The 24,291-nt window shown below is 36.5% G+C and overlaps 1 protein-coding gene across 2 annotated transcripts in view; it reads left to right on the forward strand.

Annotated features, from left to right (window-relative positions):
• Ten-a (Teneurin-a transmembrane protein) overlaps positions 1 to 24,291 on the forward strand; it is a 183,170-nt gene that overhangs the window by 133,695 nt on the left and 25,184 nt on the right. For both annotated transcript variants that reach the window (XM_086829327.1, XM_086829326.1), the window contains 4 exons: positions 5,866 to 6,012; positions 6,118 to 6,325; positions 8,884 to 8,910; positions 23,207 to 23,326. In XM_086829327.1, coding sequence (XP_086685453.1) covers positions 5,866 to 6,012; positions 6,118 to 6,325; positions 8,884 to 8,910; positions 23,207 to 23,326 — 502 coding nt within the window. The remainder of the gene's footprint in view (positions 1 to 5,865; positions 6,013 to 6,117; positions 6,326 to 8,883; positions 8,911 to 23,206; positions 23,327 to 24,291) is intronic.

Consider the following 24,291-nt stretch of genomic DNA (forward strand, 5'->3'; position numbering starts at 1 on the left):
TAAGAATATATATGATTTATAGGGTCGCAAATTACTATTTCAAGCGTTACAAGCTTTTGACTAAAATTATAATACCGATATTTATAGATATTTTTGTATGGCATTTTTCCAAAAAAATCAAAGTTTAAAAAATTCATAACTAAGCCAAAAATTCACGAATTTTAATTCGGAAAGCTGTTCTGTGCTAGTTTTTAAAGGGTTAACAAATCTGCATATTTAGATATAAAGTTTAACAAAATTTAAAATTTGTCAATTTTTGACCATTTAACAATATCAAATTTAAGCACAAAATTAAAAAAAAAAATTTCGAAAAATTTTTTTCTTCCAAACATGGCTAAATCGATTCGGCTTTTTGTGCTGATCAAGAATGTATATGACTTATAGGGTCGCAAATGACTCCTTCACTTACTTTCACGCTTCCGACTGAGATTATAATAACCTTCAGGGGTATAAAAATGTATGGAGATTTAATTTAATTAAGAGCAAGAAAAACCAGTAATTAAACTAATTTCGGCACGCCGAAGTTTGTATACCCTTGCAGATTGAAATTCGATCACTAGGAATTAATACAATATAATTTATATATATTTATTATAAAAAAAAAACAAAGTATTGGCTGCTTTCATTTCATTCACTCTATTTTTCTTTCTTTTGAACGATCGTTTGTATGACACCTATTTGATAAAGTAGTCCGATTTTCATTAAATTTTACACAAAATTCTAGATTAATACATAATGTCCATATATTAAATTTGATGAAAATCTGTAAAAAACTAGAAAAGTTATAATTTGTTTTTTTAAAATGTTCCGATCGTTCCTATGGCAGATATATATATGTATATATATAGTCCACCGATTCGCCAAGCTCCGACTTATATAATAGTAAAATTATATATAAGAATAACTCCATAGTTTCATTGAAATACCTTAAATTTGTTCCCAAACAAATCTTGCACATCTGTACTTATGATTCCTAACTTGTTCTAACATCCCCGGAACGAAGTGCCTGCTGCCGGCCACGTTTCAGGAATGTGTTGTGTTACAAAAGTTGCAAGTCATTGTTTACAAGTGTTCAAAGTTAGTAACTGATCATACATAATTACTGGTTATAGATACTTGTCATAGAAAGTTACTGGTCATAGATACTTAGTGTTCAGAGTTAGTTACTGGTCATAGTTAACTACTGGTCATAGTTAATTATTGATCAAAGTTACTTACTGTTCAGAGTTACTCACTACTCATCGTTAATTACTGATCATACATACTTACTGGTCATAGATACTTATTGTTCAGAGTTAATTACTGATCATAGCTAATCCCTGATCATAGTTCTATAAATCGTTCCTATGGCAGCTTTATATATGTGGATATATAGTCCAACAATTCGTCATGCTCCGACTTTTATACCAGTAAAATTATATAGAACAATATCTCCATAGTTTCATTCAAATAGCTTAAGTTTGTTCCAAAACAAATATCTCACTTCTGTGCATATAATTCTCAACTGGTTCTGACATCCCCGGAACGAAGTGTCTTCTACCGGCCACGTCTTAGGAATGTGTTGTGTTACAAAAGTTGCAAGTCATTGTTTACAAGTGTTCAAAGTTAGTAACTAATCAAACATACTTACTTACTGGTCATAGATACTTTCGAATAATAGTTACATACTGATTGTAGGTACTTAATGTTCAGAGTTACTTACTGGTTATAGATTTTTTATGATCTTAAAATAATATATTAAGAATTAGTTCAGCCTTAAAAGAGTTTTACAATGAGTTTGTTGGGTTTCGTTGAAAATGCTTCTTAAGAACTTAAAAAGGAAACAAATCTAATATTCCCAAAATTTAATTTTGAATTAAATGAAACCTATATAAAATTAAGTTTCCCAGTAACAACAACCGGTGGTTGTATTTGCTGAACTTGTAGATTTTCCAAACATATTTATTTCCCGGGCTTGTGGCCAAAAAATAAAAAAAGAAAAAAAAAATCGATGGAAAATAACATTGCGGTGCTGCAGTTGCCACGCCCCCGCCTCGGCTGTCAATGTTGCTGCTGCCGCTGTCGTTGGTTGATTTTAAGTTTTTATTTTTTACTGTCGTGCTTTTTATCAATTTCTGTTTTTTTTTTCTCTGCATATATTTTTTGGATCTTTGTTTTTTTTTTACTTTTTTTCTGACATTCGGGAGTCGATGCAGCAAAGTATTTTGTACATGTTTACGCCATTTGCTCTCCACTTGGGTTTACACCCAAACCACGGCCCCCTTTTGCTTTTCGGGGACTTCCCCTTGCCAGAGTATTTTCCTTCTCGATTTTTTTCCTTTATTTTTTCTCCTTTTTCCTTTTTTTGTTGGCTGAAAGTGCGTTTGACAGTTTTGCCGCCATGACTTAACCATGTTGTTTGAGGCAACCCCAAAAAAAGAGAAGAACAACAAAGGATACGAGTTTCGCCAGGATACAGGGCAGGCACTGCAGCATGATAAGTAGCTATCGATTGACAGTGATTAAAACTTTAAAAACAAACAGTCATGTTGCAAAAACATCCAAGCGAGGCAAAAAGGCATCCAAGGAAGAGCCTGGAAGCCTGGAAGCCTGGGAGCACCACCCCCCCTGGCGGCGGCTCAGGCATGCATGTAATGGCATTACGATACCCCCTTTTGCTGCCGGCGCCCCTGTTTCGCCATCGTGCTCCTGCTCCTGCTCCTGCTCCTGCTCCTGCTCCTGCTCCTGCTCCTGCTCCTGCAGGCTACCCTCCTTTTGCGATCAACATTTCGTTGACGTGTGCAAAACCAATAAAACTTCCGACGTCATTCAGAGTCACAAGCAATCTTAGTAGACCTCTCTCTTTACAGGATACACCTCCTGTTTCTGCCTCCTGTGTGTGTGTTGTGTGTTGTGTGTTGTGTGTGTCTGCCGCCCCCCCTGGGACACTCTTTCAATCGATTCAAGTGGCGCAGGGGCGTGGCTTGAGAAGGGGGGTAGGTAACAAGACTACATATGGTATGCCATTGGAGGTATCAGAATCGGTATCTGTCTGCGCTTTGCTGTTGTATTTTTAGAATGTCGCTACTTAACGACTTTGGTTCAGTGTTGCCAACAAAAAAAGAAAAAGGAAAGAAAAATGAAGTTGAAGTGTGAAAGGTCAGGGAGAAATAGTTTAAATATGTGATAATATAAATATATATATATATATATCATTCCTCTAATTTAGTATCCTTTTCCTTAGTTTTCCAAGGCTCATCTCCAACTACACTGTTTCTAATATTTCTTAAATTTAATTTTCAAACCTTAAAATACAAGCCAGGGATTACTCTGGCATCGCTTTGGTTCTATTTGCTGGGTCTTCACATGGTCGTGGCGCATCCCTGCACAGATTAGTCCTTTCAATCGAAATGCAGTCGAGTTGCCGCACAACTTCAATGCGGCAGAAGTTGATTGAATTCGAAACAGAGATTTCTAGCGAATTACGCGCCACCGAAAACTCCACTCAATTGGCTCTTTTCAAAAGGGTGGATGAGGGGGCTTTTCCTAGGGTGCTTCACGGTGTGAGTTTTCCGGGGGGGGCACAAACAGACACTCGTAAGCCCCCATGCATAGTTGATGTCGTAGTTACATTTAGTTGCCGGATTGCCCTTCCTTTATTTTTCTATTCCCGCCGCTGCCGTCGTCGTCGTCTCATTCAAATATTTACAATGTTTTCCCCCCCATATTTTCCCATTTTTTTTGTATATTTTTCTTTTTTTTTTTATGCTTTGCTGGGATTTTATTATGGATTGTAAAATATGTGCAGAAGTGTGTGTGTTTCTCGGGGAGATTACAACATTTTTTCAATGGCCAGGCATAAAAAGCGAGGGATTTGTCCGCCGAAAGTGATAAAATTGAGGAGAAATAAGCTTCGGGTGGAAAAGCCAAAATAAAAATAATAAAAATATATAAAAAAAAAGGGAGGTGAAAAACCCTGCAGAGCGGCTACTGTGGCTTAAATAAAAGTATAAAAAACAAACCCCACAAACTTGAACTTAACACAAAAAAATAGGAAATACCTAATGGGAATATGAATGGAAAATGCGAGGTTAAAAATGTAGTCATATATACATAGTTTTATATATAAATGGATAGGTTCGGATTACGAAAACAATAAACATGCGGTTAGTGGCCTTTTTTTTGTATCCTTGATCCTTAATACTATATATATACATATATGTGGAAATGGAAATGGCTTCAATTTGATTTCCTTTTTTTTGGAGTGAAAAACATGTGGCTATTTGGGTTTAAGAGCTTGTATTTCATATTTATTTTAATGGAACCACATATTATAATGGTGATTAAAATAAATGTATATAAATATATATACTGTTTGAGTTGAGATCTTAATTCTCGAGGCTTCATATTTAATTGGTGCCTTTTTTTAGATTCAAACACTTGAGTAATTCAGAAAAGTCCCTGACTTTATTTACTCCCTTGCCAATTTGGATTCCTTGCAATTTGAGTTTGTGCAATTTCGTTTTAAAATCCAGTTTGTAACCCGTAAACTTGGCCATTTCGCTTTCGCCTTTTATAGTTCGAGGTCTAAATGCCAGTCCACACAGATTTGACAGATTCTCTCCCTCCCTTTCGATATATAGTATTTGGCAACAACAACACTTGAAGTTATTGCCAATATGTGCACACAAACACGCACTCAAAAAAAAAAAGGAGGGCAGGACTCAAGAGGCAGAGAGAGGACCTCGTAAACAGGAAGGCAGTAACAACCGAGGAAGTCATTTTATGCGCCGCAAACTTTTTAACATGCCGGAAGCTGAGTTAGCAGCATTCCCATCCCCAACCCCTTAACCTTAAATGGAGTGCCAAGGGGGTCGGAAAAGCGGGCTGGAAAATGGGGCTGTGCCGCTTACCTTACCCCATTTTGCAAATGACACATGTCAAGTGACATTAACTTTGCGTTAAATGCTGTCGTGGCACAAACAAATAAAGCCAGAATGATGGTAACAAAAAAAAAGGGGAAAATAAGGACAACTTCAAGAGAGGAATTTAAGATACTCTTTAGAAATAATCAGGATTTAGATGAAAGATAACCGAAGATCAAGAACTTAGAAGGTGCTCTTAATTTAACATTCTTTTACCAAAAGAAAGTCATTGCAAAGATTTATACCTCTCTTCTTTAATTATTTTCTAAATACTCTCCCTATAGTATTTAGACCCCTTGTAAGAGTATCTCGACAAAAAAAAAGAGTAAAAATGAGGGCAAATCATCTATCGTTAGGTTACGTTCCGTTGGGTTTTTATGTTTGCCCAACATTTCCAACATCGGGGCCAAAGGTTAACTGCCACTGAGAGTGAGAGCAAACATCAACATTATTTTTATATTCATGATGTTGACTCTCCTTCGAGAGTCGATTCGGTTCGAGGGGGTTGGGCCTTTGGTTTTTCAAATGGAAATACCCGTGTTATCATTCAATTTGAAGCCACTCGATCCGAACAGTTTGCTCTTAATTACAGTGAACCATTTTGCAGAAATCTCAGTGCGTTAAATAAAATTACATCGCACAAAGGCATTTTATTCTTCTTTTTTTATTTGATTCTGAGAGAGTGTGAGAGAATGTGCCCTTCAGCATTTAATGAAAACAAAACTTGTAATTTGCAAAAGGCCACACACTTGTCAATTTAAATACATATAGTCATATATATACACATATGTATATACAATCATTAATAGCCATTAAAATGCCGTTTTTGCATTATTTATTCGGCGGCCAACAATTATGGGAATTAAAACCACTTATGTTACCTACTTTATGGGGCTTTTGGAAAACATTCCTATACTATATATATACAATATATTAATATATGAAAATATATTCCCTATAGCTGGATGCGAAAATGGTTGCTCTCGACACGGTCAGTGTACCCTGGAAAATGGTGAATACCGTTGCGATTGTATCGAAGGATGGGCTGGTAGCGATTGTTCAATTGCCTTGGAGCTGAACTGCAAGGATAATATCGACAATGATGGTGGTAAGTTGGATAAAAGATCATATTTAAGAACATATTCCCCAAGGAATACAATATAATAATATAATATATATAATAATATATATCTTATTAATTCTCTTCCTGCAGATGGCATGACCGATTGTTCAGATAGCGAATGCTGCTCTCATCCTGCCTGCTCGGAGCACATTATGTGCCTATCCTCCAATGATCCTGTGGAGGTCCTGCTCAGGAAGCAGCCTCCCTCGGTGACAGCCTCCTTTTACCAGAGAGTCAAGTTCTTGATCGAGGAGAACTCGGTGCAGTCGTATGCCCACATGGACGAGTACAGCGAAAAGTAAGTGATGCGCCATAGGTTTAAGTTCTAGCACTTAGAATATATACCCTATATATAGCCTTTATATATATATATATATATACATATACGTATGCGTCTGACTCTTAGTGCGCAGGGATCTGAACCATGACCATTGACCATATTATATATAAATCTCTATATATACGAGAGGGACTCTTGAGTTAACTTTATCTTCAATCTTTTGAGTTCTTGAGTTTTTGAGTTGCAAACACGGATCGTCCTTATATATATAGTAACATAGTATATATATGCAGAGGGTTGTACATACGATCCGGTTTGCGATTGAGAAAATTTTATTCATTGGAATTGCGTTTGAACTTTTTCCGTTTTCGGTTCTGTGTGTGTTTTCTTTAAGCTTTACGGGTGCAATGAAGGGAAAAAGCTCAAATTTATTCTGTATGAAGCGCATATATGTATATATAACCAGATAGCCCCTCATTTATCCAACTATATATACATATATGGCAATTTTAAGTTATGCTTTTACAAACTACAAAAAAAGAAAGAAAGAAAATCTGTTTATTTTAAAACCAAACTTCAACTTAACACACTTCCAACTAGTCTCAATCAATCAAAAATCAGTCGACAAAAAAAGAAGCAAAAAAAAGTCAAGAAGAAGCCAAAGAAATGAAAATCTAAACCCATTCACATTCCCACAATCCCGAACGCCTCTCTCCCCTCAATGAGTCTATCATTTATGCGCTTGAAAAAAAAATATTACAAAAAAATAAGAACTAAACATAATATTGAGATGAGAATGAAGGAATCTCAAGACAAAATGTTGAATTTTCAAAGTTTTCTTTTCTCTTGTTCCTCTGAGTTCTCTCCCAACCGTTTCCGTTCCGTTTTCCGTTCCGTTTCCGTTTCCACTTCGTTTCGTTCCGATTCGATCTGTTTGTTTTGATCCTCTGATTTTTCCCAACACAAAAAAAAAAAGAAAGAAAGAAAAGAGGAAAACGACATTTTCCTAGTTTGAGCTTTTTCTTTTCTTGCCTGACATGGGAAATGCAAAGCCAAGAAGATAAGTGAAGAAAAAAAGGAAAAGAAAAAATATGCCCGGAAATAAGAAAAGAAACTCACAAAAAGCTATATACTTTTCCGTGGTTTTCCAAAAACAAAATTACTTATTCTCTCTCTCTATTCTTCAGTTGATTCCCTTGAGTTTTTCGAATTTTTCGGGATTTACTTTTCATTTCCGTTCCTTTCTGCCGCCTCATTTCTCTCATTCTCTCGAACTCTCTACATGGAGCAAGAAAAAATCTGAAATATTTGACGAGAAAAAGCGAATATATAATGATAGCACTTCATTGAGTATGTGTGTTGTCTAGTGTAAACCTCCTTGTGTTCGTCTAACCCCAAAAAAATAAAACTGTACTAAATATATAAAAAGAAAATAAAAAACCAAAAACAAATGATATAGAAACGAGATAATATCTACAAAAGAAAGTAAGGCCTCGATGTATAAGTAAGTGGCCAGATCGATCTATATAAGTGTTACGACTAAGAACCAGACCTAGCTACATTATCGATAGTTTACTTTACCTTTGATTTGCTTTCGTTTCGTTTCCTTAAGCTTCAGATTTTACCAACCGCAGTCTAGTCTGTCATTGTATTCTATATATATATATAACTTGATATAGCGTGTCTATTCAGTTGTTGTTATGATTTCCGATTCTGATTTGTAAAGACCCCCCGAAATCCCTTTTAAATTATGAACTACGCCGATGTCAAGACCAAGAAGAGAGGATTTCCCCCAAAAAAAAAAAAGAAACTTAAAACTGAGGAAGACCGATGAGCGATATTGATTTTGAGTTACAATTTCCGTTTCGAATTCCCCCGTTCCCCCTATGGTTTCCTCTTCATTTCGTTTCGTTGCCGTTGCCGTTCTGTTTCGTTTCCGTTTCCGTTTCCGTTAGCGCCTGAGTTGAGCATTTTAACCAACTAACCATACTAAAAACCAACCAAGATGATATGTCAACTAACCCGAAGATGCCCGCCGATCTCCGCCTTCGCCTTCGTCTCTGTCTTCGTCTGCGTCTCATCCACCGACTAAGTGTGTTCGTCAAATGTGTTCTTTTCCGTTCGTTTCTCAGCGTGTTTCGTTTCCGTTTCCGTTACCAGTTTTCGTTTCGTTCCATTTCGTTTCTCTTCTTTGGTTCACTAAGCTATGAAAGTACAAATCTCCACCTTAGGTATGCTAAAAGTTAAAAAAAAAAAACGAAAAAAGAAACAAATATTACCAATTGTTAAGCAATATCAAAGTTTGATCAATTCGTTAACGAAACGCATTTTTGTCTTTTGATTTCTTTTTTATTGTCCTGTCAATTAATTGTGTACTGTCCTACTCTGTTGCTGTGGCTCGATACCTTCATGTTGTGTGCTAAACAAAAATAAAAAACTAAACCAAAATCAAAAATCCAAATCAAATTTCAACACCAAATCAATGTGCATTTCCTACATGCAAAAATCTAAATCTAAAAAAAATATATATATCAAAACAAAAAAAAAATCCTACGTTTCAACCCGTGAATTTGTAGTCTCTTCTGGAGCTCGTTCACACCTTGGTAAGTCGAAAAAAAAAACAAAACACTAAAAAAAAAGGAAACACAGACGTACAATGTTTTTTTTTTTTGAAAAAGAAAAAAGCAAAAAAGAATCTAAGAAATCTATGTTACAGTCGCATCTTCTTCAGTTGATTCTGAATTTTATGTTTCCCTCATCCAATCGATCCATCGATCCATCGATCCATTATCCATCCACACGAATGCATCGAGTTTTGTTCGTTTTCGCCTTTGGTTTTCATTCCGTAAAAAATGCATCCCCAAAAATAAATCACAAACACACAGAGACACACTCAAGACCTTTTTTGGTTGCATCTCTTTCCTGATCAAAGCTGAAAAAATATACAAAAATTGCCTTTTTTAAGTATTATGATTATTATTTCAAAAGGCGCTCTCCTAAAATATTTAAAACTTTCTTCAATGAAAACGGTTCAAAGGATTACAATTCCTTGACTTAAAGTCTACCTTGCTGCCTTTAATATCTCGCGGCTGTAATTGCATTATAATTGTATTCCTAACAAAAAGAGAAAAATAGTACCCAACATCATACTGCACCTGCCACCATTTTTGTTGATTTTAAATTACATTTCAACACACACAACATACACTCGCACACAAAAAACCGGGAACCGCAAAAATACAGAAAAACTGAGATCGAAAAGTCAACAAATCATTCATGTAAATAAAACACGACAACAAGAGTAAAGACAACAAGACCAAAAAACAAAAAAACCATAAAACATAAAGCATAAAAAACTGTAACAACGACGGAAAATGCATTCATAATTTTTATATCTCACCAACACAAGCACGCTTTCACACACACTATCACACACACACACAGCCAGACTCTAAAAAAAAAGAATTCAAAAAAATATGTGCATATCATGAGTATGTTTTTCTCATATATCTTTACATATATATCTATATATTTATTTTCACATTTAATTTCCATCGTTGTTTTCCGTTGGCATACTTTGTAGGGCAAGATGAGAGAATTGAGAATAATCGAATCTCTCGATATATAATATATATATACCATATATATGAATAATTGTATGTGTTATGTGTACCGTGTCTATATGTGTATTATGTTCCATTTCTGTTTGTGTTTTTCCTTTTTGCCAATCAACCAGCCAATCAACCAATCAAGCGATATATTAACATTCATACTAACCCATTCATACGATTTATGATTTTTATCGATTATTATCGATTGTTTTTCATCGTTTTTTGGCATGCGAGCTTCGACTTGTACTCATTCCTGTTTCGGTTTCCCCCCAAAGGTTTTTCACCTTCACACCTTTTCTCTCACTCTCTCTCTCTCTCAATCTGTCTCTCTCACCAACAATCACCACAAGTTATGGTCCCCCGATCGCCATTATATATATAAATTATATATATTTTTGATTTACATTCTCCATCTCTCCCGTCATCATCTCTCTCTCTGTCTCTCGAATCTCTCTGTGATTTACGTTTCCTTTTCGTTTTCGTTTGATTTTTGATCAAAGCTTTTTATGGTAAAAACAAATCTCATCAAAAAGAAATATATATATGAATCACTTTATCATTTTTCGTATCGATTAATCTCTGTTGATGTTTTGTTAACCAAACGAAAAAAAAAATGAATTAATTAAGTATACAACAAACTACTTGTTCGATCTACCAGTTAGGAAACCAAATAAATATTCAAAACCAGGTCAAAAAGCAGCAAAGAAAAAAGAGAAAGAAAAAAAAACAATCAAAGCTAATAAAAAATGCAAGTAAAACTAAAGAAACAAATATCTGTATATCCTTATATGTTATCACTCGAAAAAATAACAAAAAAAAAGAAAAAAGAAAAAAACATCCCTACAAAACCCCAAACGTATCCCTAAATGTCCCAATTGTCTGCGTCTAAGCCATTTGTTTATATGTTTTCCAAATACAACAAAACTCACCCACACACACCCACTCACACACACAGACATACATCCATCCATCCGCTCCAAAAAAAAAAAAGAATTAAAAAATTAAGAAGTAAATCAAAGTTAAAAACAAAAAACAATACAAAAGAAGGAAGAACAGAAAATTCTTTTTCAAAAACAATTTTTAATGCAAATTATTCCATCAGGTTTTTGCGTTTCTCGTTTTAATTTTCTTTAAAATTCTATTATTTATATTTTATTTGTTGTTCCAGTATGTATATATAAACCAAATATATATGCATATAAATTTCTATTTTTTAAATTTTATCTATGCAATAATGTGATATTTTTCACGACTTAAAAAATATGAATTAAACCTCGGCCCCTGCCGAGGTCCAGAATGCCCTTGCAGAAGTCCGTTTGTTTATAAGTATTTGGGGAAATTACTTAAATATAAAGTTATATAAATTATAAAATTTACACAATTTTAGATCTTTAAAACTTATTTAGCAAGGAATTTAATTTATAAAAAAAAGATGCAAAAAAAGTGTCACCATACATCTACATAAATTGTGGAAATTGTGGAAAATTAATAGAAAAAAAATAGGTATTGGCCAGACAAAATGAATTTATATCAGTTACAAAAAAAAATAATAATAAAAACCATTAAGTTAATGAACAGGTTTCACTGGTTGAGTTATCTGAGCCGACTTTTGAGCCTGGCCCAAATGAACCCTGACATTAACTGATTTTTACTGAATTAATGAGGTGATTTATCAAACAACTGATTTTTATTACACTATATTTTGTGTGTAAAAAATTGGTCTATGGAATGGGATATGTTTATTTAAAGTTGATATAGATTTGGGGATATATACTAATATATATATACAATTCTCTTAAAAGCAAAAGAAATATCAAGTTGACAAATACTAGAAAACTTGATAGAATTAATTTCTTGATATATTTATTCCAAATACGAATTAAATATCATATCATTTAAATAATTCTGTTTAACCATCTTAATTGGGAAATGAAAGAAAAAGAGTCATATTTACATTTCCCTGTATAATACTGTATTTTTCAACAAAGATCCATAGAATATAATACCAGAAAATGATAAATCCCAAGAAACTCAACCCCTAATTAGCCCAAGTATATCTCAGAAATATACATATTATAAGTGGAAAATAATGACACTTTTTTGTGTTTGTGTGGAAATAACCTGCTGCTGCTGATGATGATGATGCCATGGAAACTGGGTGACTTTGTTGTCCTGTTGGGCTGAGATTGCTGTTTTTCTTGCCGCTTTTCGCTCCGATAAAGCGAAATCCAAGTAAATGCGATACGGGCGTGTCATGGGTTTTCTTATTATATATATATAAATATATATAAAGGAAGGAGGGGAAAGGGGAACAACTGGCTGGGAAAATGTGCAGGAAAACAGAAGGGTTTGAGGTGGTTTTTGGGTTGCAAGGCTGCCGCCGTCGCCGTTGTCAACGTCTTCGTCTTCGTCTTTGGCATTTTGGGCCGTCTTTGTCTGCTGTTTCATCCTTAGTCCTGGGTCCTGGGTCCTGGGTCCTGCCTCCCTGTTTTTTTTTTTTTTTTTTGTGTCCTCTTTTTTGCCTTTTGTAGCGCTCAAGTGGCATCGTTGAAAATGGGGGATGGAGGATGGGAACAAAGGTCCATTGTGAAAAGTTTTCGCTACTTGCAGCGGCAAATGCAAAAACTGTTAACAATAGAAATAATACACGACGAGGAGGGAGGGAGGGAAGAAAACCCCAGTGATGGGGGAGCTCCCAGTATTACGAAGGACCAAGGACGAAGGACGAGGGACGAGGGACTAGGGACTACGGACGAAACAGGAAGCAGGCATAACCAGAACGGAGACTTGGCCGGAGTCAAAAGTTGAGCAGCAGCAGCGGCAGCAACAACGTTGGCTAAAAATTAAACAATAAACAATGGCGGGGAGCGACTATAGATTACTTCCTGTTTTGGCTGAGCAAAAAAAGAAAAGAAAATACAAGTAAAAAATGGCTATAAAAAAATAAAGGGGTGGTAGGAGAGACAGAGAGGGTTAAGTGTGGCGTGTGGGGCTGACAGGGATGACAGCCAGGCTGCAGCCTGTTTAGGTGTGGCTAGTTTGCCCGCTTAAGTGGTTTTTCCCTCCCCCCCCCCCCCCGCGCCCTGGATTTTCCCCCTCTCTGCGCATTTTCCCCTGCACATTTGTGTATGCAAATCAAGTTGTCTGCTAAACTGATTAGTGTCAACTTGCTTGGCAGTCATCAAGTGGCTACTGGAGAATGTCGCGCTCGGTTTTGCCATCTTTCCGTTTGGGGTTTTAGGGTTGTCACGGACATCCTTCCTTCCCCCCACTCAGGCTTAAACTTTCCCCTCCAATTTTCCTGCTAAGCTGGTCTTTTTTTTTTTTGTGCTGCGGTTTCAGCGCTTAACTGTGAAGTGTCTTAAGCGCTTGATCCTTGATCTTTGGAATGCAGCCAGGACGAGGAGAAAAGCCAGTCAACAGAGAATACAAAGGGGAAAAAGTTGCATCATTTCTTTTCTTGGGGGATCTTTAAAGAACTGTTTTTTTTTGTAAAGAATATAAGGAATATAAAGTTTCCTTTCTGCAACTGCCAGGATATATTTTGATTATATTCCCATTTATTTGCCTTTGTTTCCCAGCAGATATAGAGTAAATAAATTAAAAAGTCACCTTTAGGAATATTTCCGCAGGCTTTGCTTTATCAACAAGCAGTAGGGCTTTTCCGACATGGCTTTTTCTCCCGCTCTTCTCGTATCGCCAAAGGGAAAATGCAGAAAAACAAAAGGGGAAAAAGAGAGAAATTTACTGCATACAAGTTGCACATAAAGCAAAATTAATACCTCTAGTTTCGAGAACGAAGTGATAGTGGAAAGCGGGAAAATTCAAGTGCAATGAAATAGAATAGAAATAGTGAAGAAAAAATTAAACCAGGAGTGAGAAAAAGAGTGAGAATAAATTATTAATAGAAATATTGAAAATAGGAAACATTAAATGTTATTCTAAAATCATTTAATGATTTTGATACCCTTTCAGGGTATTTTTTCTTATAGTCTGAAGCTTAAAACAAAGTGAAGGAGTCATTTGCGACCCCATAAATCATATATATTCTTGATCAGCAAAAAAAGCAGAGTGGATCTAGCCATATTTGGTAGAAAAATTAAAAAAAAAAATTTTTTTCAAAATTTTATCATAAAATTTTATATTGTTAAAGTTGCAAAATTTGAGAAAATTTGAAATCCTTTAAATTCTAAAACAAAGTATGCAGAGTTGAAACCCCTATAAAAACTAGCTCAGAACAGCTTTCCGAATTGAAATTAATGCAGTTTTGGCTTAGTTATGAGTTTTTTAAATTTTGATATATAGAAAAATTAAAAAATTAAAAAATATTCTAAATATCGGTGTTCTAAATTCTGTCAAAGGCTTGCAACTTAGTGAAAGAGTCATTTCCGACCACATAAAGTATATATATTCTTGATCAGCATTAACAGGGGAATCTTTTTAGCCATTTTGCGAAGAAAATATTTTTTTTCCCCATTTTTTCAAAATTTTATAAAATTTTTTATATTTATAAAAACTTTCGAAAATTGACAAAATCTCAATTTTGTTTAAACTTCTAAATTGAGTATGTAGGTTTGTTAACCTAAGTAAAACTAACATAGCACAGCTTTCCGAAATGAAATGAATGCCTTTTTGGCTTAGTTATGAGATTTGTAAAATTTGATTTGCTGATAAAATTTTCTTATAAAAATATCGATTCAAAATATGCGAATATTATAAGCTTAGGTTTAATCGATTTTCGATACAATCCTACAATTTATTTGCAAACGGCAAGTGATTATAAAGTTCGCCTTCCCAAAGTTAGTTTCCTTTGTTGTTTAAACAAATAATTAATTACCTGTAACAAAATTGGTGTATAGTATTTATATTTTTCTTGTAAAAATCCACAATGCCTACTTTCCATACACTTACCATAAGCTGTGGCATACTATTCCAAGTTAATTTCACTGAACTTTGCTGTCATCTCGTTTCCGGTTTTGGCTCCTTTGTAAAATATTCGAAATTCATATGTTACATATATACATACATATATTTTGGTATAAACCCTATATGTTATATATGTAGACATGGCTTGATCGCTGCCAACTTTATGCCAAAGTCCATATATCCCCAAGTTCCTACTCCTTATCCCTCTGTCGTTGGGTTTGGGGAAAAAAAATGAAGGGAAAATGGTTAAAAAAGCTATGAGAAATTCGCGGAATTTCGCTGCAGTCGCACAAAAAGCAGCGAGGAAAGCGGGGAAAAGCGAGGAAAGCGAGGAGTGGGAAAAATGTTCGAGGGAAAAAAGCAAATATGTCGACGGGCGCAAAAAAAAAAAAAGAGAGAAGAGGAAATATTCGGTGGGTTGGGAATCGTAGTTTGCCATAGTTATGGTCTGCGGTTGTAGGATCCGTATCCTGTCCCGTCTCGTATCCATATCGCGCATAGTCCTGCATATATCCATGCCTCCTGCATGTCCTGCATGTCCTGTGTGTGTGTGTGTGCACTCAATATAATTTAATATTTCTCGATAGCAACACAACGGCAGCTGAAAGTAATTACTTTTATGTGAGATTAGATATATTTATGTGTTGTGTGCAGCGGCGAGCTCTGTGCTAATTCGACATCAGCGCAAAATTTTTAATGGCCTGCAGCAGAGAGAGAGCTCTGAACAGTGGCCCTAAAAAAGAAACGATATATATATAAACTGATATATGTAGCATATAGTACATATATATATATATTGTATATATATCCCTCAAAAGGCGCGGGGCTTAGTTCATACATTTTTGTGCCATTCTTTGTGACCAACGTCGTCGTCGTCGTCGTTGCATTTAAGTGAAGTGCAAACTGCGAAACTACAAAACTGGCTTTCGTGGTGGCCACTATAATGGCTTCATATAACTGTAAAATGTATGAGCTATATAGATGTGTGTGTGTGTGTGTTTCTGAGTGTGTGTGAGAAATGAGTGTGCTTGTTGTGGGTGGTTGCATGTCCGCCATTGCGGCAAAAGTTGATGAAAACTGTTTTGATTGCGGTGTATAAAATGAAGGCGATACCCAGGGACCTATCCACCTTCACCTTCCACTTCCACTTCCACTTCCTCCCTCTCAGGTGCAGAATGATTATGGGGCGGAAATGGAAATGGAATGAATAATCGCTAGCCTTCCAGGCAATTCTTGGAAGTATTTATTTATTAAACTTCCCCCCTCAGGCTACTAGGAATGAAAGAAAGCTATATTAGATAGTTGCAAGTATTTTTCGATTATTTTTGTAGCAGAGAGTGAAGTAAAGATGGGAATTTTTCTTTGTAAGCTCTAATCCTAGATTTGATATTTTTCAAAACATTAGATTTTCCAGGAAATATACAGAATGAACTATAAATATGAGATTATATAAACCTTAAGATATATTGAAGCTAAGAAAACAAAAGTTTCTGTAGAGTTTTAGCTCCTATTTAATTTCTTGATTAAATCTATGTAATCCTAAGGTTTTTCTGCATTTTTTTCCTGTGTATAAATAAACCTTTAAGTAAGCATTTTCCACCGTTTTCTCCTCGTTTTTTCTCCTGTTGTTTTTAATGCCAGGATCCTATACATTTATATATATATATATATCTATTTTTTTGGCACAAAACATTCGATCCATTTCCATTGGCAGGTGGCAAAAGGTGGCGACTGTAATCTTCTTAGGGACAAAAGTGTCATGCAATCTACTTCTCCGATTCCCCGCTCCAAGTCTTAACCCCTTGGTGACCAGGTTTTCTTTTTTTGCCAGAGGGAAAACCTGCTGCCAAATGAAATTTGTTTTGTGTGCATCAAATTGAACAGCCAAAATGTGGAAAGCGTAGATATGCTTTTCCGGCATGTCGCTGGCCATCTCTTTCACTCTCTCTCTCTCTCTGTGTGTGTGTGTTTTGTGCCGCCGCCAGGTGGCGCCAGCTAATCTGTAATGAAAAACTGAGAGACGATGGAGGAGGGAAAACCCCCTGGAAACGAAACTAAATGGAAATGCTCGGGCGCCAATGAATGGCATTTTATGCAGGCAAAAGAGTCCTGTGCTCCTCCTGCTCCTCCTCGCCCCTTAATTTTCAACCGAGTTGCTTACTTAAAGCGACGACACATGGCATGGCATTTACATATATCGTCTCTATCTTGGACTTATGCCAGGATCCCCCTCCCCTCCATCCCCCTCTTTGGATTTTCCCCTGTATTTGTGTGTGTGTGTGTGCAGCTTTTATGCAAATTTACAAAGTGCAAATTACACGCTACTAAAGGTTTTCTTTTGCTCTCTCTCTCTCCTTCTCTCCCTGTGCCTCTTTTGCTATCGGAAAAGCGAGTGTGTGTGTGTGTGTGTGTGTGTGCTGGTAAATGGCAAACTTAAAAATTCTATTCAAACTTTTCCATACACGCCACGGCCTTTGTGCGAGTGTCCCTATTTTTTAGCTGCAACTCTTCTCGGCTCCATTCTTGGCACCTTTTCATCCAACCCTCGGAAAATTGTTCCCCATAGCCCTGAAGGCAGCTATTTATTTATAATGTGTAAAGCATCATCATTGGGTACTATGGAGTTAAGCAGGGGGTGGGATTTATACTTCTAAAAAAAAAAAGATTTTTAAAGAGAAATTTTAGGTTTAAAAAATATACTATTTTTGGGGCTCTAAAAAACCTAATTAATTGTGGGAAATAAGAGTGAAAAATATTAGGAAAATTTAGGTTGTTTTTTAATTACAAATAGTAATATTTAAAATATAGATCTCTCTTAAAAGAAATATCTTTAAAATGTTAACATTATTTTTTACTTTTAAAAAAACTTCACAACAAAAGCTTTAAAGTAAAAAAAAGGTTTGAAAAAGGTTTGAATATTTTGTTGCTCTAAAGAACTTAATTAATTGTGGGAAATAATAGTGAAAATATTAGGAAAATAGAGGTTGCTTTTTAACTACAAAATAATATAAAATATAGATCTCTCTTAAAAGAAATATCTTTAAAACTTAAACATTATTTTTTACTTAAAATAAGTCTTTTCACAAAAAAAGCTTTAAAGTGAAAATAGCATTTAATTGTGGAGTTGGTTTTTTTTTTTTACTTTTTGAAAACAGCCTGAAACAGTGAGCATTTGTGTCCATTGTGGCTGCTTTTTCCCGCCTAAACTCCTTTCTTTTCTTTACTCCTTTTTTTTACTCCTTTTTTCCCTGCCTTTTAATGAAAAAGGCGCAAGATGCAAACAGAAAAGGAGTAAAAAGAAATGGCGAAAGTGCAGGAAACATTTCATCAGGCAAGCCAAACACACACACAGAGAGAGAGGGAGGTCCTCCTCTCTGGCATTTCGCTACATAAAGCACATTTATCGTGGTTACAAAAGCGTAAAAGAAAAGTGTGGCCCAGGGTTTTTCGCCTGAAAAATGTTTCAAAAACTGTTTCAGGCTAAATGAACATAAAGCGAGCCACCGCCTTCCGCCTTCCGCCTTCCGCCTTCCGCCTGCAGCATCTCTGGCTTTTGTTTTTGTTGCTGAGGAGCTTCCGTCCTGTTCTGAAGCCATCTCTCTCTCTCTCTCTCTCTCTTGCTCCCTCGTGGGCGTCATGAAAATAAAGCCAAATTAAAATTATATCCTCTTCTCTCAGTGTGGCTGGAGGAGAGTGTCCTCTGTGTGTGTCCCCTTTTGTATGCACAAAAGTCAACTAAGTCGTGCTCAATTTTTATGATGGCAAAGACGACGTTGCCGTAAGTGAAAAAGGAATGTTAGTTAAGTACCTAAGGATACCCAGTAGGAAATATTTTAAATATACACATTTAAAATAAATTTATGAGACTTTAAAATGCATTAAATATAGAGGAAATCAAACAAAATACAGGCAGAGTCCTTAGAAAAGAATATATTAAAGAAGGTGGATCCTAAGGTGCTTTAACTGGGCATCCCTGCTGCCTTGCTGGCACCTAATATACCCTCGAAAAAAAATAGAAAGGAATAAAATTGGCTTGAGCTTGGCCCTGGCGGTGCAAATGAATGGCAGGCAGCCGCTTTATGAATGGCCACAAAAATCCACCCAAAGGACCCAAACTCCATCCAAAAGAAACACTCGCTGACGTTGCCGCTGTCTGGCGGGGATTCCCCCTAAAATGGCAGTAAACCTAAAGGAGCACAAACAAAAAATTACAAAAAATACCAAAAAAAAAAAGAGACACAAAAATTTACGAAAAGAAAAGAAATTAAATGCACTTCCTTTATGCGCGAGCTTCTCTCTCATATTTTCCAGGCAGCCTTTCCCTCCGGGGCTTTTCCCCCGCTTTTCACTCCCACGCTAATAATGGAAGTGCACTTTTGACACAAAAGGTGCAGTGGCGACAATGCCGGGTTTTCTCCGGGTTTCGGGCTCCTTTTTCTTTGCAGCCTTTGTTGCCTTTATTGCTCATTCGCTGCAAGGGCGATTAGTTGGGCGCAAAAGGGGGGAGGCAAATCTGGTGGAGGGGGGGGGGGAGGGAGTGACTTGGGAAAACCCCAAGAGTGGGCCACGAATGAGATTAGAACATTTTTGCGGCATTGCTTTCACTCTACTTCCCAACGGGATAAATGCCTTTATTGCCACATAATTTTCGAGAGTGGTCTTTGCCGATAATGCTTATTACGTTCGGTTGATTGAAAAGATTGAAAAGCGGCGGAAAAATATATGTTACTGATAGAGCTAGGAAAATAGAAACTCTGTGAATTTTATTACTTAAGTTTTCTATAGATAAAAATGCATAAATTAACACTTTCTTGCTTGATAAATATTACTCATACGTAGATGTACATATTGAAACATTTACATTTTGTGGCTCTGCTTGGCAACAAAATCAAAGTGAAAAGCGTTCTCATAACCAAATCAAAAACGTAACGAATCGAATCGAATCGAAGCGAAGCAAACAAAACGGAAATGTGCTGAAGACATTCAAGTGTCGGTGGCGTATGAGTGATTTACCTGGAGAGAGAGAGAGTAGAAAGTCAGAAAGTCTTAAAAACCGAGGAAAAGGCAGACGACTGACTGGCTTCTTGGCCTCTGCCAGTGCAGTGCAAATATATCAAATAAATAATAAATGAAACGAAACGAATCAAATGCGAAATAAAAATCAATGGCACTCACCACTTGAATCAATTGGAATGCATACACACAGCAAGGGAATACAGTAAAGCCTCCTAGTAGCGAATATATATATCAAATGGGAATAGAGATTTTTCTACTTTACAATTCCTACTAACATCAATAATATATATAATAATATTTCTTTAAATAATAAGCTTCCACACAACCCTCTCTGTACTTGTATATCCTGGCAATTTGCTTTTCGGTTGGATTTCAAATAAAATGCTGCTTCATTGCATCGCAAGCCAAGACCATGTGCGGAAAATAAGGAAAAGGAGTGCCTGCACTCAAAAAAAAATAAATAAAAATGGAAAGAAAAGTATAAAGTATCCAGAGAGACGTTGGGAAAATGCCATGACTCGGCCTCGGACTTTGGTCAATTGCAATTAGAAGTCACTGAAGAAGCTGGCTTGGTGCTCTCCAAGAATTCCAATGGGTTTTCCCCATTTTCCACCCGCCTCCTCGCTTCACTCCTAATAAAAATGCAACTGGGCACATAAAACTCTGACCCAAATAACTGTACATTATGTGTTTATGTGTCTGTTTGGGAAGCTGGGAAAAAGATGAGAGGGCGGAAAAGCTATAAAAAAATAGTAGTAGGAGGAGGAGGAGAAGGATGATGAGGCGGATGGGGATTTTTCAGAAATTGCAACACTTGAAAACTTGAAAATGTTTTCGAGAACTTGCGCTGGCAGAAAAGTTAAAAGAGGCCAACCTGCAGAGACCCCTCTCTCTCTCTCTCTCTCTGGGTGGATTCTGGGTGGGAAAATGGGAGAGGAGCACCTGAGGAGGGACACAACTCTCCCCCCTCGATTCCTGGCAGGGCTCCTGCAGTAATTAGTGCAAACAATTGCGCTCGTTTCCGATATCCTTGGCAACTTTTCTACGCCCGTCGCCTGCTTTGAAAAGGTGGGGAAGGGGAAGTCCCTGCCGCTGCGGCATTTTGTTTCTAAAGGGGTGGCCAAGGGGGGAGAGGGGGGGAGTCTGCCAGGAAAATAAATAAATATAAAATATATGCGGGGGGGAAAACGCCAACCCCCTGCTGTTTTCCCCCCATTTATTGGAAATATGAAGCATATTTCGTCCTCGACTTTTGTCATAATAAATTGGCAAACTTGAAATCGGATATCGGTCCATTGTTGCTGGTTTTTCTCTCTTTATAAATATATATAGTATATATATATATACTTTTTTCTTTAGTAGAAAAGTGACAAAGAAAAAGGCGGGCGGGTTGCCATAGTTTCTTTCACCAGAAATGTGCGCTCATTAAATGGAAATGTAAATGGAAATGAAAATGAAAATGAAAATGATTTTGGGTCGCAGCTGGTCTCCTGCCGCCTGCTCCCACCCATCTACCCATCGACCCATCCATCCATCCATCGATAGACAGATGATAGTGAGTGCTGTCCGGGGGTTAAACGTTTGCCAGAGGACACTGCAAGGGCAACTGCCTTCACTTTGCATAGCGATTCGTGGAAAGTATCGTATTTCCAGCGACCGACAATCGACAATCGATTTGATTATCGGTCCGATGAATGCCATTTTGATTTCCATAGCTTCAACTTTTTCATTTTCTCTTCGCTTCTCTTCTCTTCTCTTCGTTTTGTGTTGTGTTCTTTTTGTTTGTGTTTTCACTTTCTCATTTTGGCTTTTCAGTTGATCTTTTGGCCTTGTTGTTACCGTTAGCCGCATCTATTGAATAACTCGCAGGAAATTGCAGCAGCAATCGATATGCCATATATATCGAATTGCATTTTTTCAACTAGTTTTTTTCCTTAATAAATTAATGTTAACTATTGCATGCGTTTTTTGAATATGTTTACAAATCGACTGATGGGCGAGTGTGTGGGTGGGTGATTCAAGTTATCGATAGGCCAGCAGTGATCGAATTAATATGACCTGAAAAGGGTTTTTAAGTGCAACACCTATTTCTGTAATAATATATTGATTACTTATTGATAATATTACAAATATTCTGTAACAGTTTTAATGCCCTTTCATGCCTTGCTTTATTAAGGTAACCGATTGTGCCTTCGATAACATACACCCACCAATCGATAACCCATCAATCGATGTCTCTGCACCTCACTCCCCCGCTTCCCTCCAGCATTCCCAGTTCAAGATCTCTCCCACCGTTTGGTCTCGCAGCTTCCATTCAATACCGAAAGCAACTTGAAATTCTGAATGAACTCGCTGAGAAATGTTCGAAGGAGATTCAATAAATATAGTATATATATTGGCATTCCAAGACCCCCTCCTTTCCCACTAGCTGCGTGCCATTTGCACTTGCACCCTGCCCCTGCCTCTGATCCGGCGGAAAAGGACGAAGAGGATGTCCTCTTCCTGCTCTTCCCGCCAGCTTTCCCTTTTTTCATTCGTTGCTCATTGTTGGACACTCACACACACACTCATCCGACTCCACACACTCTCTCTCTGTGAGATATTCAATAATTGAATTACCCAAAAGCCGGGCAAAACACTCTTCCGAATTCCCCAGGAACTCGCACCAAATAAGATACAAATACTACAGATACGCTGCAGTTGCAGCTGCAGATACAGATACAGATACAAAGTAGCAAACTCTGACAACTCTCATCCCCATCTCATGCTCTCTCTCTCTCTTCCCCCAAAAATTACTATATAAACCCCAAACATATGCATTCGAATACAATTACCAAAAAAAAAAAAGAAACATAGCTATATAGAACCACATTTATATATATATATATAAACTTATACTTAAATAAATATTTCATATTTCTTAAAATTATTGCATAACTTCTTTTCGGTTTTGTGTCCTTAGAGCCAAGTGCTGAGAAAACAATATCGAGTCGCTTTTCAGTTTTTCCCCATTCTCCATCAAATACATACAAAACAATGCTCAATGTTTTCTTCTTCACCTTTTATCAGAATGTATGATTTTTCCACCACAAAACTAAATTAGAAACCAACAGAAAATAAATAAAGAAAAAACAAAAAACAAAAAAACTAAACAAAACGAAACCAAAGAATGAAAAAAAAGTTCAAAACTCAATCACAAATATTGCCAAGTAACTAACTCTTGAATTTTTATCTTTTGCAAACCAAAAAAAATTCACTCCAAAAACAAAATAAATCAAATAAAATCCATACTCAAACTTGGACGTGGCAACCCTGGAATGCTCTCTCTCATTGGACAACCCTGCAGTCGTGTTTCGGTGATGCGAGGACAAGTGATCACACCCCAAGGACTCGGCATCGTGGGCATTCGCGTTTCCGTGGATCGTGATTCCCGATTTGGCTTCACTCTGACCCGTCAAGGAGGATGGTGAGTACAATCTTTAATTTATTATATAATTATAAATATAAATATTTTGATTTAAAATATCAGCGAAAGAGTCAATTATTTAAACTTTATCTAGAGACAACTACCTCTAACATAATTCAATCTACATTTTCCAAAACCCAATTTATTATTAAAAAAATAATAATAATAATAATTCTACTCGTAATTAATTGGCTCCTTCGAGGCTTCACTGTACGCGTGCATGCACACGCAATATTTGTTAAATGCAAATTACTTCCGTATGGATGAGCTCCTTGGAACTTTTTTCGTTGATTAAATTCTGCTGATGGAATCCGCCGATGGCCAGGAAATAAAAGAAAGTAGAAACAAGACAGACAAGAAATCTAAGAAAAATATAAGAAAATAAAAGGTGGATCGTCCTTGGAGAGAAATAAGGAGAGATAGAGCCAAGCAAGTTATCAAAATTTTTAATTAAATCTCTCGCTTTGATGTTTCTCAAGTTTACACAAGTGGTTAGCATAATGAGAGGAGCAGCATCCTGCAGCATCCTGGAATCTCTTCTCACTTTCTTTGGGCTATAGGCCACAGACCGCACTAGGACAATTGGCCAAAAGCCACCGCAGGACTAGTGGTGGTGCTGCTGCTCCGAGGACATTAGTTTCAATTATTTGACATTCTATTCGAATTGCTTTTTAAGCACAAAATCGAGAGACCGAGAGACAGAAGAGCAAAAGTTTTCCAGCATTTACTCTAATTGAGCCCATCAAAGATGCATAGACGAAATATTTTCTCAACTGTAAAAGGATGTAGAACTATGGGCCACAGAAACAGGAACTGGAACTGGAATAGAAACAGAAACAGAGATGGCCAGCAATCCAATATATCTAATATAAATATTTTTCCACTTGTTTTTCTTTCTGCAAAAAAGGATTTCCGTTTGCTGCCATCAGCAACATTGTTTGCTGTCCTTGTTGTTTTCCCATTTT

The sequence above is a fragment of the Drosophila serrata genome, unplaced genomic scaffold (genome assembly GCF_035046125.1).
Source record: "Drosophila serrata isolate PLE 108 unplaced genomic scaffold, ASM3504612v1 contig_190, whole genome shotgun sequence".
Lineage (NCBI taxonomy): Eukaryota > Metazoa > Arthropoda > Insecta > Diptera > Drosophilidae > Drosophila > Drosophila serrata.